Here is a 15,609-nt window from a genome sequence, read left to right as displayed (position 1 = left end):
TCTGAGTTGATGCAGGTATTTGAACTAAACATGCACATCTGATCAAAAATGTCCATGTGCTAAAGCTACATCTTTCTATGCGGCAGACCGCATCAATTTAATATGCCATAGCAGACATGCAAAGTCTAGCAGAAAATCCCCATAGCCCAGAAAGGGGATTAGTTTTTCATGCCACACAGAAGAAAAAACTGTCAGAAGCGAATTATTACATCTTCTTTCAACCCTTGGAAAGAAAAAAAAAACAAGAAGAAAGTGTCATGGACTGAAAAGGAAGGGAGGGACAGAGGGAGGGAGGCCTCGTTCAGTTGCTCATGAGGACAGGCCTTCCTTTCTTAACGAAAGTGTTCATTTAAGAATGGATTAGACCCTAAGGCTTCTCCTTGGGGATTCTTGGAGAGAATCTAGGGAGTAAGAGATTGGGGAATGCTGCCTCTCTGGATTTAGCATCCTGCTTCCCATAGTGTCTAGAAAGAGTAACCCTTGACAAAATACATATATAGAGATGACAGGATAGTTCATGGAAACAAATTACTGATCTTTCTCCAGCACAATTACTAGGTCACAAGAGCAAGGCATGGTGATGGAGCTACAGCAATCGTTACTATCTAGTTCAAAACTCCCTATAACTCCACATGATGAAGGCTGCATGTGGAGTTAACTTGAATAGCCTCACAGAAAGGGAGACAAGATTGAGTGAATGGAGCAGCAGTGATTACTGGCTTTCACATAGTGTGCCTGTCTTATGCAATATGTCAAGCCGGAAGGTCCACAATCACCAGTTGTTATCTAGCAAACATTAAAATCGGACCTACCTTTCTCTGCAAAACACCCAGTGAAATTATCACTGCCAGGGAGCATAGGAAAAAAATTGTAAAGCTACACAGATGTTAAAATTCTTTTCACTGACTTAATCACCAAGTAGCATGGGCAATAGTTTAATTCACGATTTTTTTTAAAAAAGAAAACAACTGCATTATCACCTGGATAGAAAGAAAACATCCCAGATCCCTGATATCCACCCTATATCAATTCAGTAAATTTGGAACAGGGAACCTATGGTCAGTCAGGGTTCATACCAGGGATTTCAGAAAAGAGAAATTTCAGAGTGAAGTCAATGCTTTGTTTACCACTGTGGGAAATAATGCCAAGAATAACAGAGATACTATAGTGTCCATGGAGCAGAAGGTGAAAAAAAGAAATCCAGATTGCTATTGGGCAAATGGTGGCATAGGAAACAGGCCTGAGTAGTTTGAATCAGTTGATATACTATGAGGTTTTTTTCTATCTATCAGTGCTGCTCAATTGTTTAATGTTGGCTGCTAATCTGTTTGCAATAAAGTTTGATCTTTAAATGTAGCTGGATTTCTTGAGGAAGCAACTGCACTAGAATTCCTGAACCAGAGGGCTATGATGCTTCTCCATATACCCAGCTTGCTTCCCCAGCCTCATCCACTTCCCCACAGGTAAAGCTCTTATCTCCAATCAGCAGCTGATAGGAAATTAAAACTTATTCTGCCTTAAGGGCTTTTGAACAGACTCTGCTGATCCCAATAGAGGAGAACAAACACTGGCAGGGCAAGCTACTGTATATAAACAGGGAGCAAACCCACGCTGACTAGCACTGGTGATGTTACCTAGTCAGGCAATGAAATATCTGCAAGCAAACAACCAAGCTCAGAGAGTACCAAGGACCCCACAGACTCTGCTGATGTCAGTGATGACAGTTTTACAGCTTAATGGCCAAAAGGAAAACATTTAATCCAAATGTAGGAAAAGTAACATGACAAGCAGCCTCCGTTAACAGAGCAGAAGCAATGGGATTGGCATCAAAAGTACTGAGGGCCAAGGAACTATGCTGTGTTCAAGGGACAGTTCTGAACTACAAACTAGTTTCAGGGATTTTAAAAGGTATGCAGACCTGCCATGTCTGTTCATAAAAACAATGTTATACATAACCAGAGATGATATGGTCAGGCAAAACAAAACAGATAAGTACTGTTCTGCTTTTTTTTCCTTTTCTGAAATGCAAATTATACACACACACAAAACAAACTACAGCTAGTCCTTAACTTATGACCATTTGTTTAGCAACCATTCAAAGTTACAACAGCACTGAAAAAAGTGACTTATGACCAGTCCTTTCACTTATGAGTGTTGTAGCATCCCTGCGGTCACATGATGAAAATTCAGGCGCTTGGCAACTGGCATGTATTTACGACAGTTGCAGCATCCCAGAGTCACCTGATCCCCATTTGCAACCTTCCTAGCTGGCTTCCAACAAGGAAAGTCAATGGGAGAAGTTGGATTCGCTTAATGACCACATGATTCGCTTAATGACCACAGCAAAAAAGGTCGTAAAATCGGGCATCACTTACTTAATGACCGCCTCGCTTAGCTATGGAGGTTCCGGTCCCAGTTGTGATCGTAAGTTGAGGGCTACCTGGACTGTTTATCAACACAGCAACTCTACGGTTGTGATGGACAGAGGAGATATGAGGGGAGATGGGAGCAGGCCATAATGGGAAGCAGGAGAGGAAAGCTGGCTCCTAATCCATCTTCCAGCTCCCCAGCCTGAACCCAAGGACATGTTAAATCCCACCTTAGCAATAATTTTTTATTTTTACAAATATTTTATAATTGGGGCAGCAGGTTGGGCATGTACACAATCACAGATGCTCCTTTTACTTTTACTTCCCTGCAACAACGTAATTCCTCTTATGTCAGACATATGGCTGATCATTAAGTTCAGGAGTAATATTGCCTAGTTGCAGCTCTGGGAGAAGCAAGGCAGAATCTAGCTCTCAAAGAGGAATGAATAGGGAACAGCCTTGAGGGACAGGAGTGTGATGTGGATCACTGGCGAAGAAGGAGGGGGCCCTCTCCAGGGGGAGAAGCGCCCGCACAGTGTGGAATCCCTTGGGCTCCCAGCCAAGAAGATCGGAAAAGAACCGCCTTAGTGTTCTGGGGCTTTTCCACTAGAGTTTGCTAGTTCTGTTTCAGTGTAGCAGGATTCTGTCTATTAGGATAGAACAATAAATACTAGAGTACAATCCCTGACTCATTGTGGTTCTTTGCCCTATTCCCTGACACCAAGGCAGCAAACAGACAAGTGGGGCTTGAGTCCATCCCAGGAAACTGATTTGAGGAAACATCTCAAGCCTCTCCCTAATTCACATGAAGGTAAAGTGAGAGAGGGGGGAAGCATATGCAGACTTACAGGATTCTGTTACTACAGCTGTGCTAATAAAAATAATTTTAGACCTATATGGCACTGGTTTCTTAGCTACGGAGGAGAAAACCCGTTGAAGGTTCTCCACGCAGCTCCCCCCACCCACCCCCCGTTCTTCAGACAGGAAAAGAAGACACTCCGATTCCTATGTATGTTCAAAACAGCTGTCAGGAAACAAAAACAAATGTACTAGTTTACAGTTTTGGCATAGCAGAAATCCTTCTAGGCATGCAGATCTTGCCCCAAGAGGACAGTTGGTTATTAATCAGAGACCCCACACATAAAAAGCTTGCATGCATAAAAGTTACGGTCAGCAGGAAAAAAGAAGCAAGAAATATTAGAAGATTTAAAAAAAAACAAAAAAAAACCATTGCTAATGCAATGCCACTTTGCTGGCTGACCTGCGCAGCGTTTAGTGCGCTCTTGTGTTCTTCCAATGTCACTACAAGCTGGTTGTGCTGGGAGATTAAATTCTTATGCTGAAACTACACAAAAGAAAATACCACATCAAATGCGAGCCCAAGAGGTTCTTCAAAGCCCGAAAGATATTCTTAGGGCTGTCAGCCACTGATTTGTCATTTGCTTTTTAACCGGTTAATTAAATATATAGTAAAACCTTAGTTTAACATACAAATTAAAGGGAGTGGATCCTTTTTGTTTCTCAGTATTAAATCAGAGAGTATGTCATCTCCAGCAACATCATTATGCCAGTGGCATAGATTACATCATTTGAGACAAATGATTTTCATTCATGGCGTTGAAGTTCACTAATATGCGGTTTCACTGTATATGCAACTTATCAAAACTTTAATAAATGAGCTTTTTGAGGGATGGGTTGGTGCAGTCACAGCTAGAGAACATAGATTGAGAACAGACACACTGTAAACCATGGTTGACAAACTTCAGCGCACAGCTTATTGCTTGAATCCAGTCAATTGTGGACTATTTAATACCCCATCATTTTTTTAAAATGACTTAGTATGATATGATGCATGAAAAAGATGCTAATATTAGCTTTTTATTCTTTATTAGCATTATATATCAAAACACAAACAGCCTCCAAAGCTAAATAGGTTGTCTTTCCTAATTAAAATGAGTCCATAGATGTAAGCTTATAGTTTTACACTTACACACACACACACACACACACACTCTTATAAAGACATATATTATATTATATTCTGGGGTACCAGCTAGTTTCTTAAGATCAGTGGTTTTATGCATGAGTTTCTGCAGAAAACTATTACTCCTCACTTTCCCACCAATGAAAACTATTTCCTCCTTCATTTCAGGAGAAAAAACAGATCTGAACAAGTAAGGATGTTACGTCTATCTGCCAATAGATTGGACAATTACACATTTCTATGAACTTCATCTGCTAAAAAAACCTATTATGTGTAACTATTTTATTGACTTCAATACTGTATAACAAGCAACTTCTATATTTATCCATTCATTATAAATTAAACACAGACAAATGTTCTCTGTAGATACTGCCTTTTTACTCTAGATGAGTCTTAAGCTGATTCTGGAGCTCAGAATTCTTAGAAACTGGAGGGGAACAAAGGCAAATCTGGAATTACACACTAAGATAATTAATCTGTGAACTATCTATGGTCTCATCTGGCAATAAGCATGGCTTATGGAAGATTGCAGACTTGGACTGTAAAAGGAGTAAGTAGAAAGAGAATTAATGAATGATTGAAATGAATGAAAGAAAGAAAAATTGGTATGTTGTATGCTGGAGAATCTAAGAGGAAAGGGAAGGCTGTAATAGATCTGAATGAAAGTGGTTTGATCTTGTGCAGTGGAGTTTATGAATACATGCATGAAAGTGAAGGTGTGGGTTTAATTATGAATAAAAGAGCTAAAATGTATGCCAGAAAGTATGAACTAGTATTATTTGGACTGTTTTAAGGGTATATGAAAATAAGAATTCATAGGCAAGAGCTGCATGTTATGCTCCAATAAATTGTGATAATGAAAAAACTAGGAATGAGTTCTGAGAAAAACTGCAACATTCTGAATGAATACTATCTGGAGGGAAGTTATTCAGATGTGAATCGAAGGTTAGGAATGAGTCAAGCGAATACAGGAAAAGTGACTCTAACAATCAGAGACCCAAGAATGAATAAGAATGGTGTCTCTTTGGTGAGTATCTACTTAGGAGAAGATTCTTTCAAATGCATGATTTAAACATGATGAAATATTGAGAGAACTGCTGAAGGATACAAAGATGGTGAGAAGTTCTGAATATAAGACACATAATTTTTGGCAGTATTGAGAGTGGATCTTGCAAAGCATGAACAAAAGCAAGGGTGGGAGCAAGGGAGGGAGTGAGGGAAGAACTAGAATGAAAGTAGAATGACTATAGGAAGAAACAATACAAATCTGATATTAAAAATAATCAAAAGCCTGATTTATCTTAAAGAAAGGGTATGTAGAAGTGACATGGAACAGACTGAAAAGAATTGTGTTATGAAGTGCCAAAGAAATGTGTTGCATAATGCTAATGGAAAGGAAGCTTGGTGGACTGATGAAGTGAAAGAGGCTGTGGATGTGTAAAATATACATGTAAAGAGAATACTTGTTGAGAAGATGAGGATGATAAAAAATATTGTATAATGTGTACAAAAATAAAAATGTAGTTGCAAATAAGGTAGTCAAAGGACACTAAATTATTAAAGTAAAAGAGGCATAGGAAATACAGAGCATTTTTGTTGGAAATTAAGAAAAAATGATTTGGAAGTGGATAAAAGGGTTCAGGTTAGGAGCTGAAGCATAATAAATGGAATTGAGAATAAAATTATGAAATGATCTGGGATGAATTTTAAGTGAGGGAATGCTGGAAGGAATATTTTAGAGAATTGTATGAGAAAGATAAGGATCCATCAAATAGTGGAACTGAAACAAATGCTATAAATATTAGTGTCCAAAGAGGAGGAGGTGGACAATGAAATGCTGTAAAAACATTGTCATAAATGCTGCAAGACTGTTGAAAAAATGGTAAGACTGCAGCGGTAGACTTCGTAATTGGAGAAATATTAAAATATGGATGTGAGCTTGCTTTCAAAGTGACTGTATGGCTTGTCTGTACCTGTACCGAATGACTGAAAGAACGCTGTTACTGTTCTATTCAAAGGAAAGTAGCAAGATTAAATGCAAAAACTTCAGGGGGATTGATCCGTAAAATGTGCTTGGAAAGGTGTCTGGTAGAATTCAGACTAAAACAGAATGAGAGGGGACAGTAAGCAAAATTTAGGGAGTGCAACTGTATGCCAGGCAACGGGTAGGCAGGTAAGATTTTTGCTCTTCAGCAGGTCATTCAGTTATGTAAAATTTATGAGAAAGACCATTTATTGTACATTTGTTGGTTTAGAAAAAGGACACAATAAAGTGAATAATCATGAATGCATGAGAATAAATGGAGTGCTTAGCTAATGGCTTAACAATGAGCAGGGAATAAGACAAGAATGTGTGGAAAAATGCTTATGCCATGAATGGAGAAGTGTGTTGGTTGCGGATGTGAATGTATGTTTATTTTTGCATGCAGAAGATGCTGGGTTGTTGGGTTTGAAAATTAATGTATCAAAGACCAAGTTAATTATGTTGATAGGGAAATGGACAGAACAATTGTAAGTTACAGTATAAATAATTGGTGAAGAACAAGAACAGTAGATTAATCTTAGTCTTATGTTCACTAAAGATGGCAAAAAGGGATGAAGAAATTTTAGGACGTGCAAATACTGGTAGAAAGGTAGCAATCGTATATGGTCTGTTGTGAAGAATGAATGTCAAAAGAAGCTAAAATGTCAGCAGAGTGTCCTCCAACACATTTTGTTACATGAAAGTGGATAAACTGGGCATGTCAGAGGAAACACATTGGTAAGTTGAATGCAGTGGGACCAAGGTATTTAGGAAGTATGATAAAACAAGAAGAGATAGGTCAAGAATGAATGAGTGCTAAATAAATATGGATTAATACCAATGTGAGTGACTAGTGCAGGTAGTCCTTGACCTATGACCATTCCATTCCAAATTACAACGGCGCTGAATGAATGGTGGTTACGACCAGTCCTCAGAGTTACAGCCACCTCAGCACTCTCGCAGTCACGTGATGGCGATCCAGGTGCTTGGCAACCCATTCACACTCATGACTGGTTGCCAAGTGCCCTGCAATCCCGTGATCGCTGTTTGCAACCTTCCCTGAGAGCTTCTCCAGAAATTCAATGGGGAACCCTCCCCAGCCCCTCTGCATTCACACACCAGCCACTTGCACACACCCACACACCCTCCCCAACCTGCATGATGCCTCTTGTGCACCCTCCCCAACCCTCCCTGACCCACTCAGTGTCTCTCATTCACCCCATTGCAGCCTCACACCCCTCCCTGACCAGCATGGTACCTCTTGCTCACCCACTCACAACCTCACCAACCTGTGCTGCACCTCTTGTGCACCCTCCCTGTCCAACACCTCTTGTGCACCCCCTTGCACCCTCCCCAACCTGTGCCATGCCTCTTGAACACCCTCCCTGACCCACGCAGAGCCTCTCGTGCACCTGCTCACATCCTCCCTGACCTTCCCCAACCAATGCAGCACCTCTTGTGCACCCTCTTGCCCCCCCCAACCTGCACTGCACCTCTTGCACCCCCCTCACTCTTGCGCATCCTCCATGACCCATGCTGCACCTCTCACGCACCGTCCCCCACACCATGCCTTGCGCACACCCTCGCTCCCTCTCCCACCTGGCAGCAGCCACTTATCCTGCAACTTCCTGCCAGCTTCCCCATTGACTTTGCTTGTGTGAAGCTGGCAGGAAGTTGCCTTGCCTAACGACCATGAGATTCTGTTAATGACAGCAACCAGGACTGTAGGGATTGCCGTCGCTAAGCGATGCGGTCGCGCCTTATGACAGCATCCCCTGGCAATGGAAATTCCAGTCCCAATTGCCATCATAAGCCAAGGACTACCTATACTAAATATCTTGAGGTTGCTCAGTCATAAGAGAAAATGAATGAGGCTAGAGCAGAAAACAAATATATGAAGGAAGAATGAATGGGTTGAGGAGGAGAAATCAAAGAAGTTGGGGTTAATGAAAAGTATGGTAAACACAGTATGAAATACTATATGGATGTAGTAGAAGCAAAGGATTTGCAAAGATAGAAGGACCTGGAGAGTTACAGTGAATGGTGTTAGAATAAAGGAGATTTAGCTAGATCTCCTCTTCTTTTATTATCCCTTTAATGTCTTTAGTTTATTATTTCTTACTCCTGTTCTGCACTTTGCATTATACTACCTACCCCAAAAAGGGAACAGTGTGATGGGTATGTATGTACCAAATCATAATTTAGCATTATGGAAGCCAGAATTTCATTAACATTCCTATTGTCATTACACTAACCCCAGAATGTGATTTAAAAGATACTTTGATTTCTCAACATGTAAAAACACAGCTTATGATTGGCTTGTTGAGTAATTTACTAATTTATTTAAAACCACAATGCAATGACTTGCATGCAGAAAACTTGTTTATTTCTCCTTTTGATTATTCAGAGGGCAGGGAGTGGGGTGATACTTTGTTAAACTGTGCATTAGTGACCTGTGTGAACACTTCCAAAATGCTAGATGAAAGCACTAATGTGTACTTAAAAAACGAAACAAAATTTCTGCCATACTTCCGTTAATCAAGCCACAAAAATTTAACATTTTTCTCATTGTTTTACATACCCCGTTGCAATATTTTTATTCTTCTTTGCAAAGAACGAGATTTTTCTCTCTTTCTCACCATTCACTGCCTTTTTAGGAGATCAGGATCTTACCTTCACATCTTGTAGCTGAGTATGAATATCTTGGTGGGATTTCCTCAACTGCCTGTTTTCTTCTTGGAGGTTGTACATGGATTCTGTTAAACATTCAGTGTAAAAAAATTGAACAGTTTTATTTATCTGTAGGAGGAATTCTAACTGAGTATGTTTTCAAAGATAACTCAATGCCAATCTGAGTAGACCAGCCTTGTCCAAACAGGTGCCCCCCAGCCATATCAAACTGCAAAACCCATAATCCCTAGCTAACATAGCCAAATGTTACGACCAGTCCTCAGCACTCCCACAGTCACAGGGATGGGCTGGCTTTACAGGATGGACTCGTCTCTCCAATTCCAAAATTATTTAAGCAGCACAATCCTATACCTTTTAATTTGGACAGCTCCTGCTCCTTTTTTTGCTGTAACTGCATGTATCTCTGCTTGTGGTCATCAACTGCTTGGTTGAAATCATCTCCCTGTCTCCTGTGCTCATCTTCCAGATCTGCGTGCTGTTTCTTTAGTTCTTCATGCTGGCTCTGCATAGCACAAAACCACAACAAGAAACAGCACAAGGATTTCTTGATCCATGCAGGTGCTGATTTTTATATTTTGATTTTTAATGCAGCCTCACTCCTAGGATGAGACAATGACCAGCAGGGGGCCTTTGCAGTGTTGATGGAGATGCTCTCAGTATTCCATTTCTGGCCTATCCATTTCTTTATTTTGATACCTCCTACTTTTTTAGAATGTAGCCTAATCCCATTCAAAGGCCAAGAAAAAACTTGATCTAAAAAAAAATGCTTCAACCTGCCTTTAATCATGGGTTAGCCCTAGCTCCTAAGCATGCTCTTCCTTCCTCTCTTTTGTGCTTTCTCCTGCAATTTGTATATCGGTAACAATAAAAAATAGTAAATGTAAAACACGAAGAAGAGGGAATATGGAACCCTGTGAGCTTAAGATTAAATGACAGTTTAGCATAACTCGAAATTCAGAGCAGCAAATCATTCTGAATATTTCTGACCTTTAAAATCCTCCCTTGGGATTGTACTATCTCAGAACGTCCATGGGCTTGAAGCTCCAAACCATTAATCTTTACACCCAGTTGCTTTCTGTGCTTAGAAATCAAACGTAAGAAATATTTGCGGGGGTTTCATATGTGAAAAGACCTTTAATTCTCTTCAAAGTACAAAGAAATTTGCATGTGACAATTGAATAGAAAACATTTTGCAATCAGGAAACAGCCTTTCTCATAAGATCCAGAAGACTCACTGAAGCTGAAAAGAATTTTTAACTGGAGATTTTGACAAATGAGAAACAGGCCTGGAAGCCTAATTTCATCATCTCTTACACAACCTCTGTTTAAAGGCTGGATAAAGACAGAGGTGGACGTATTTTATATGGCTGGGAAGAGAACAGAGGGCAGGTTCAATGATGGAATGATATTCTCAGAGATAATAGACCTTCAACTTTCAACATAAATGTTACATTTAAAGGCATGCAGTATTCTAATATTAAGCAGGCAAAGATGCTCCAAATCTAGCATGGACATTCTTGTTGAACCCCTACCAGTTTCTTAAAGGAGCTGTGCCCTTTTTTGGAGCTTATATGGTAGCCGCATGGGTTCAGGAAATGTGTTTAGGTCCAGCAAGAGTGCCCACACTGGTTATAAAGAACCTTTGCCAAGTCTATTAAGCCTGTTTTACAGCTTCTACATCAATTTTCCTTTGTTTACCAGGAAACTGTATGTGAATGATGTAGGGGCTATAAGTTGCCTACCACTGGAAAAAGATAATTCAGGTATCTACCTTCAGCATCTGGTGTTGTACATTCAGTGCACTATATCTGCTATTGGAATCTTGCTGCAAAACAAGCAAACACACAAAAGAAACACACAGTTAGATGAGCTCCTCAACTACTTTCGGCATAGCTATGGCATTTCTCAGAATGCTATGGAAATTTCAAACTTGTTCTTGAATTTGCCTACAGAGATGCACAGGGAATAGACTTTAAGCTTCACACTAAGACAAACTTTCTTGGCTTGGTGCTCTCTAGATGTGTTGAATTCAACTGTCAGAGATCCCAGCTTGTGGGAGGTTTAGGACCTTGGAAGTCCAGCATTTCTAGACAACAGTGGAACAAATGTGGATTACAACAGACTGACTGAAGATGCTGGTGCTGAAATCCAATCACCTAGAAGACACCACAGCAGTGAAGGCTCTTTTAAAGCATGTCCAGATGCTTCTCTGCCATATTGCCCAGTCCTCTCATATGAAAGCCATGGACTACCCAGGGATCCTACCCACAACTGACTAACCTGACTCCTCAAGGTGGCAGGAATGTGGGTCAGAGTGGTGAGTCAGAATGGTAGAGGTACAAAACCAAAAAATCTTGTTTAGAACTGGTAGAGAAAGAGGAGAAATTTGTATTTGCTAGAGCCGTCATCTCTTTGAGAATAGGATATATGGCCACTGCCAACCATCAGTACTAAATGGGGAATAAACCCATTTGGGAAAATATTTTTGAGCTCACCATTTGACATATGCAATCTGCTTCATCCCATTTTGAAACAATCAAAGTGGGGGCCACCACTACACCTTTCGCTAGGGAAATCCATTGTTTAAATACATCCTGTGAAATAGTTCCTTGCTTGTAACTGACTGGAATATTTCACACACACACACACACACACGTTCTAAACCCCTCAGCAAGGGAGGAAAACCTCTTGCCATTCACCATCCATAATTTTGTATTTCTCTACCAAGTTCCCTCCATAACTCAGCTATTTATTTTATTTTTACTTTTTCTCATATGGGAGTTTCTCCAGTCTCTGGATAATTTTGGATTACTCTCTTCCATACCTCCCACAAGCTTACAAAAACAATCTTGAGGAACAGCAACCAGAGCTCAGAGCTGAGCTGTATTGACATAATTATTTTCAGTTTCATTCCTAATTATCCCCAACATGAAATTTGTTCTTATATTTAATTGTCCATCACAAGATCCTTTGTTTGAGAACTCACCACTAACTCAGGTCTCATCATTGCATACAGTTAGAAACTCCCCCATCCCAAGATTAACACTTACATTGAAAACCATTTTCCATTTTAATAACAATTTCTCCAATTTCAGATGAGACTTTTGAAGGTAATGTGTTATCACCTTGAACCACATTGTTCCCCTAGTTCAAGGATACCTAGTGAGGCATCAATGTGTCTGAAGAAATCTCACTTGTCATCTGCCAAGCTCCACACCCCACCTGACTTTGGACATTTTTTTTTTTAATGCAAAGCTGTCATGTTCTACAAAATCAAAATGCAAACTTCCAGCATAATCTTTATTTCTAAAAATACCTCTGGGCTCCCAATGGGCCCTACATGCTTTTTCAGAAAATAAAAATGATGGGCAGATTAATATTTTTGTTCAGAAATGTCCTCACCTGCCCCCCAAACAGTAAGTGGTAGGTAGGTTTAACTTTATGAGAGAAGGGACTGTGGATCTGGCAGGAAGCATTCTGGGAAATCTGATTCTGTCATCCATGGGACATTTTATGAATAGGCAAAATCCCTCCCTCCCAGCAGCTATCTTACAAAAAACCCAAAAACATTTCTCAGAATTCCAAATTCCAGTCCATTTGGTGACACTGGCTCTAGATCATTTACGACATTTATAAGCATCAACCCCAATACTAGAGTCCTGGAGGACGCCATTGTTTATAATCTCCCCTGTTCAGGAAGTAACTATATGTTTAAATTATTCAGAATTCAGACAATTAGAACATATTCATTATTCTTGAAATTTTAGCTGATAGGGCTTTAATAAGATCCTTAAGTGCAGAAAACGTATCAATTATTTCTGCTCACTTACCCTTCCTTTATTTAACGTTTCTTGTGCTTCTAATTTATAAACAAGAAAGTCTAAAATACAAAAATGAAAAGAGGAAGAATGAATGATCTTGAGGAACATATACATAAATAAAACCCCAGAACCAGCTATTCTCTCTGGAGGCAATTCTAGCTCAAACTTCCTTTCACTGTCAGGATTTTACACAGTAATTCAGCCATACACGATTTCTCTGCATTCAATTACCATACCCTTGAGTGGTATATGTGAACTGATGAATATGTAAACTGACTCCACTTAGAAGCCTGTGGCTCAGTGCCCCCCAAATTATGGCACTTGGCGCCAATTAAAATCAATGCAACTTCAGTCATGACTAAAATAGATAACTACTGGATTTAAATGCAACTCATGCAAATTCTTGAGGTTTGAAGTGAGTGCATCAGATATTCAGGTACAGATACTGTGGTGGTGTAAATGCAGTAATCCATTCACAAAAACATGTAATGCTAGTTATCCTTATGCGTAAAGAAACTGACTTTCAGGTTAGCTTTACTGAGAGATGAAGTTCCTCAGCCTCTGGAAAAGGGCTCAGATGACTAACTAAACCCTATGCCAGACCTGTAGTTCAACCTGCACATAATTTTTCCATACGTACCTAGTCTTCAAACACCAGACTGTTCAGTCTAAATTGGATTTCTAACATATCTATTGTCATTTCTGGCAGAAAAGAATCACAAGAAATTCAGCCAGGCTGAATGGTTGGCTCTATCCTGTTGAATGAAATAGGTCTCCGTTTGCAGAGCAACTGTTCTAGACAGAATGAGTTTTATCCACTAGATGGTAGTAAGAAACCATAAAAGAACCGGCTCTTATCTGAACAACCATGAAATCTTACCCAACCACCACCACCAAGAGCGTTCAAACTCCTGCCATTTTTTTTAAAGGGCAGTTTCATTCCATGCCAACTTTAAAAGAGAGTATCACCCTAAATTGCTATTCAGGGTTCTTGCCCTGCTAACACAACAGGCAGCATTTCTTCCTAGATAAAATCTTTTGAAATTCAACTGAAATGTAAAGTATTACCTTCTTTTGCTTTCTTATGTTCAAGCCTTTCTTTCTGTAAAGATTTTTCTAATCTTGATCGATGTTCATACACAACTGAAAAAGGGAGAAAAATTGCAGGGAAATAAGTAGTTGTTCAACAGGTGACAGAAAAAAGAAATATGTATTTTAGGGATGGTAAGAGTGAAGATTCTCAGCAGGCATCAAGCACTTGGCCAATGTTATCTGGGCTCAGAAGCTAACTTGGATAGGCCAACCACACTGTATTCCTGTGGCCACTGGCAATCAAGCTCGACTCAAAGGCATTTTTACCTTTAAGAGCAATGAATATAAAGAGCCAAGAGAAAAGAACTTAACATTTTGAAAAAGGGTGTGTGAGGGAACACACAGTTAAACCTTTAGGTATCAAGGAAGATGCACACACCAAGCAAAATATTCAATATATTCAAGTCGGTACTTGAACAGGCGATGGTAGATTACATCCACAAAGCCAAAATGATTCAGCCTGACATTCAAATCTGCACTGATTGTGTTCAAATCTGCAGATAGTGGATATATAATGACATTCTGTCCTCTAGCAATGGCACCAATTGTATTTGTTTGTTTGGTGTATGGAGAATATTTCAAATGTGAAGGTTCTGAGCCTGAAACATCCCCTCCAAACAACTGATTTGAACTTCAAATATTTCAAATTCCAATGTTTTGACACCCCTATTGTTCATGTATGTGTGTGCATGCACACATATACATACAGAGGTCCCTGTAAAGAACATAATGACAAAAGGCACTTCCATATATGTTTAGAGTTGCTCAGTACAACTTGGAACCCTGGACAGCTGTGGTTTAAAATTCAGAGCATTTTGCATACTTCTTAGTTTTGCATTAAAATTTACTACATATGTTCTGAGTGTAAGTTATGGTATTATAGGCATGCTTTATGCAGTAATTGTAATAGCACCTTCATCACTACTGGGCAGAGGTGCCCATAGGCTCTACTGTGCATGTAATGTCATGATACATGTTAAAAAAAGCGATGTCACTATGGTGCAATGCCACTGCTCCTGGGATGTGCGTACCAGAGTGATTGACACATCACCTCAAAACTTACTGCATGTTGTTCAATTTCAGCTTAGTGTGATATATGAACCCAGCCAGTGCAGTTTATACATCATGGTTCACGGCCCAGTGTTATCTGGAAATCAGGCCACAATAGCTTGTTCGACAAACTATGCTTAAAGCAAACCACAGCTTAGCAGAATTTATTTATTTATTTATCAAATTTATGTTTGAACCTGTCCAAAATGTGATCATAGACTAGCTTAGCCTTCACAACTACTGATCTGGACTGGCAAATATGCTCAGTCGCACTGGCTGCCAGTTCATTTCCAAGCTTTTCATTTCCATTGCAAAGTCTTGGTAGGTAAAGGTAAAGGTTTCCCTTGACATGAAGTCCAGTCGTGTCCGACTCTAGGGGGCGGTGCTCATCTCCGTCTCAAAGCCAAAGAGCCAGAGTTTGTCCGTAGACACTTCCAAGGTCATGTGGCCAGCATGACTACACGGAACGCCGTTACCTGCCCGCCGAAGCGGTACCTATTAATCTACTCACATTTGCATGTTTTCGAACTGCTAGGTTGGCAGGAGTCTTGGTACAGGGCTTTAAAGTCCCAGATGACT

The 15,609-nt window shown here is 39.9% G+C and overlaps 1 protein-coding gene across 5 annotated transcripts in view; it reads right to left on the bottom strand.

The window, feature by feature from the left end:
• Positions 1-15,609, bottom strand: part of GOLIM4 (golgi integral membrane protein 4) — a 64,369-nt gene that overhangs the window by 29,531 nt on the left and 19,229 nt on the right. For 3 of the 5 annotated variants that reach the window (XM_063306477.1, XM_063306474.1, XM_063306478.1), the window contains exons 2-7: positions 13,957-14,031; positions 12,898-12,947; positions 10,839-10,892; positions 9,419-9,569; positions 9,050-9,132; positions 3,631-3,714 (exon numbers count right to left, since the gene is read on the bottom strand). In XM_063306477.1, coding sequence (XP_063162547.1) covers positions 3,631-3,714; positions 9,050-9,132; positions 9,419-9,569; positions 10,839-10,892; positions 12,898-12,947; positions 13,957-14,031 — 497 coding nt within the window. The remainder of the gene's footprint in view (positions 1-3,630; positions 3,715-9,049; positions 9,133-9,418; positions 9,570-10,838; positions 10,893-12,897; positions 12,948-13,956; positions 14,032-15,609) is intronic. The other 2 variants (XM_063306475.1, XM_063306476.1) reach the window with 1 other exon arrangement.

The sequence above is a fragment of the Candoia aspera genome, chromosome 6 (assembly GCF_035149785.1).
Source record: "Candoia aspera isolate rCanAsp1 chromosome 6, rCanAsp1.hap2, whole genome shotgun sequence".
In the NCBI taxonomy this organism is placed as follows: domain Eukaryota; kingdom Metazoa; phylum Chordata; class Lepidosauria; order Squamata; family Boidae; genus Candoia; species Candoia aspera.
The sequence above is the reverse complement of the archived record's forward strand: the minus strand, read 5'-3'. Positions and strand labels throughout refer to the sequence as shown.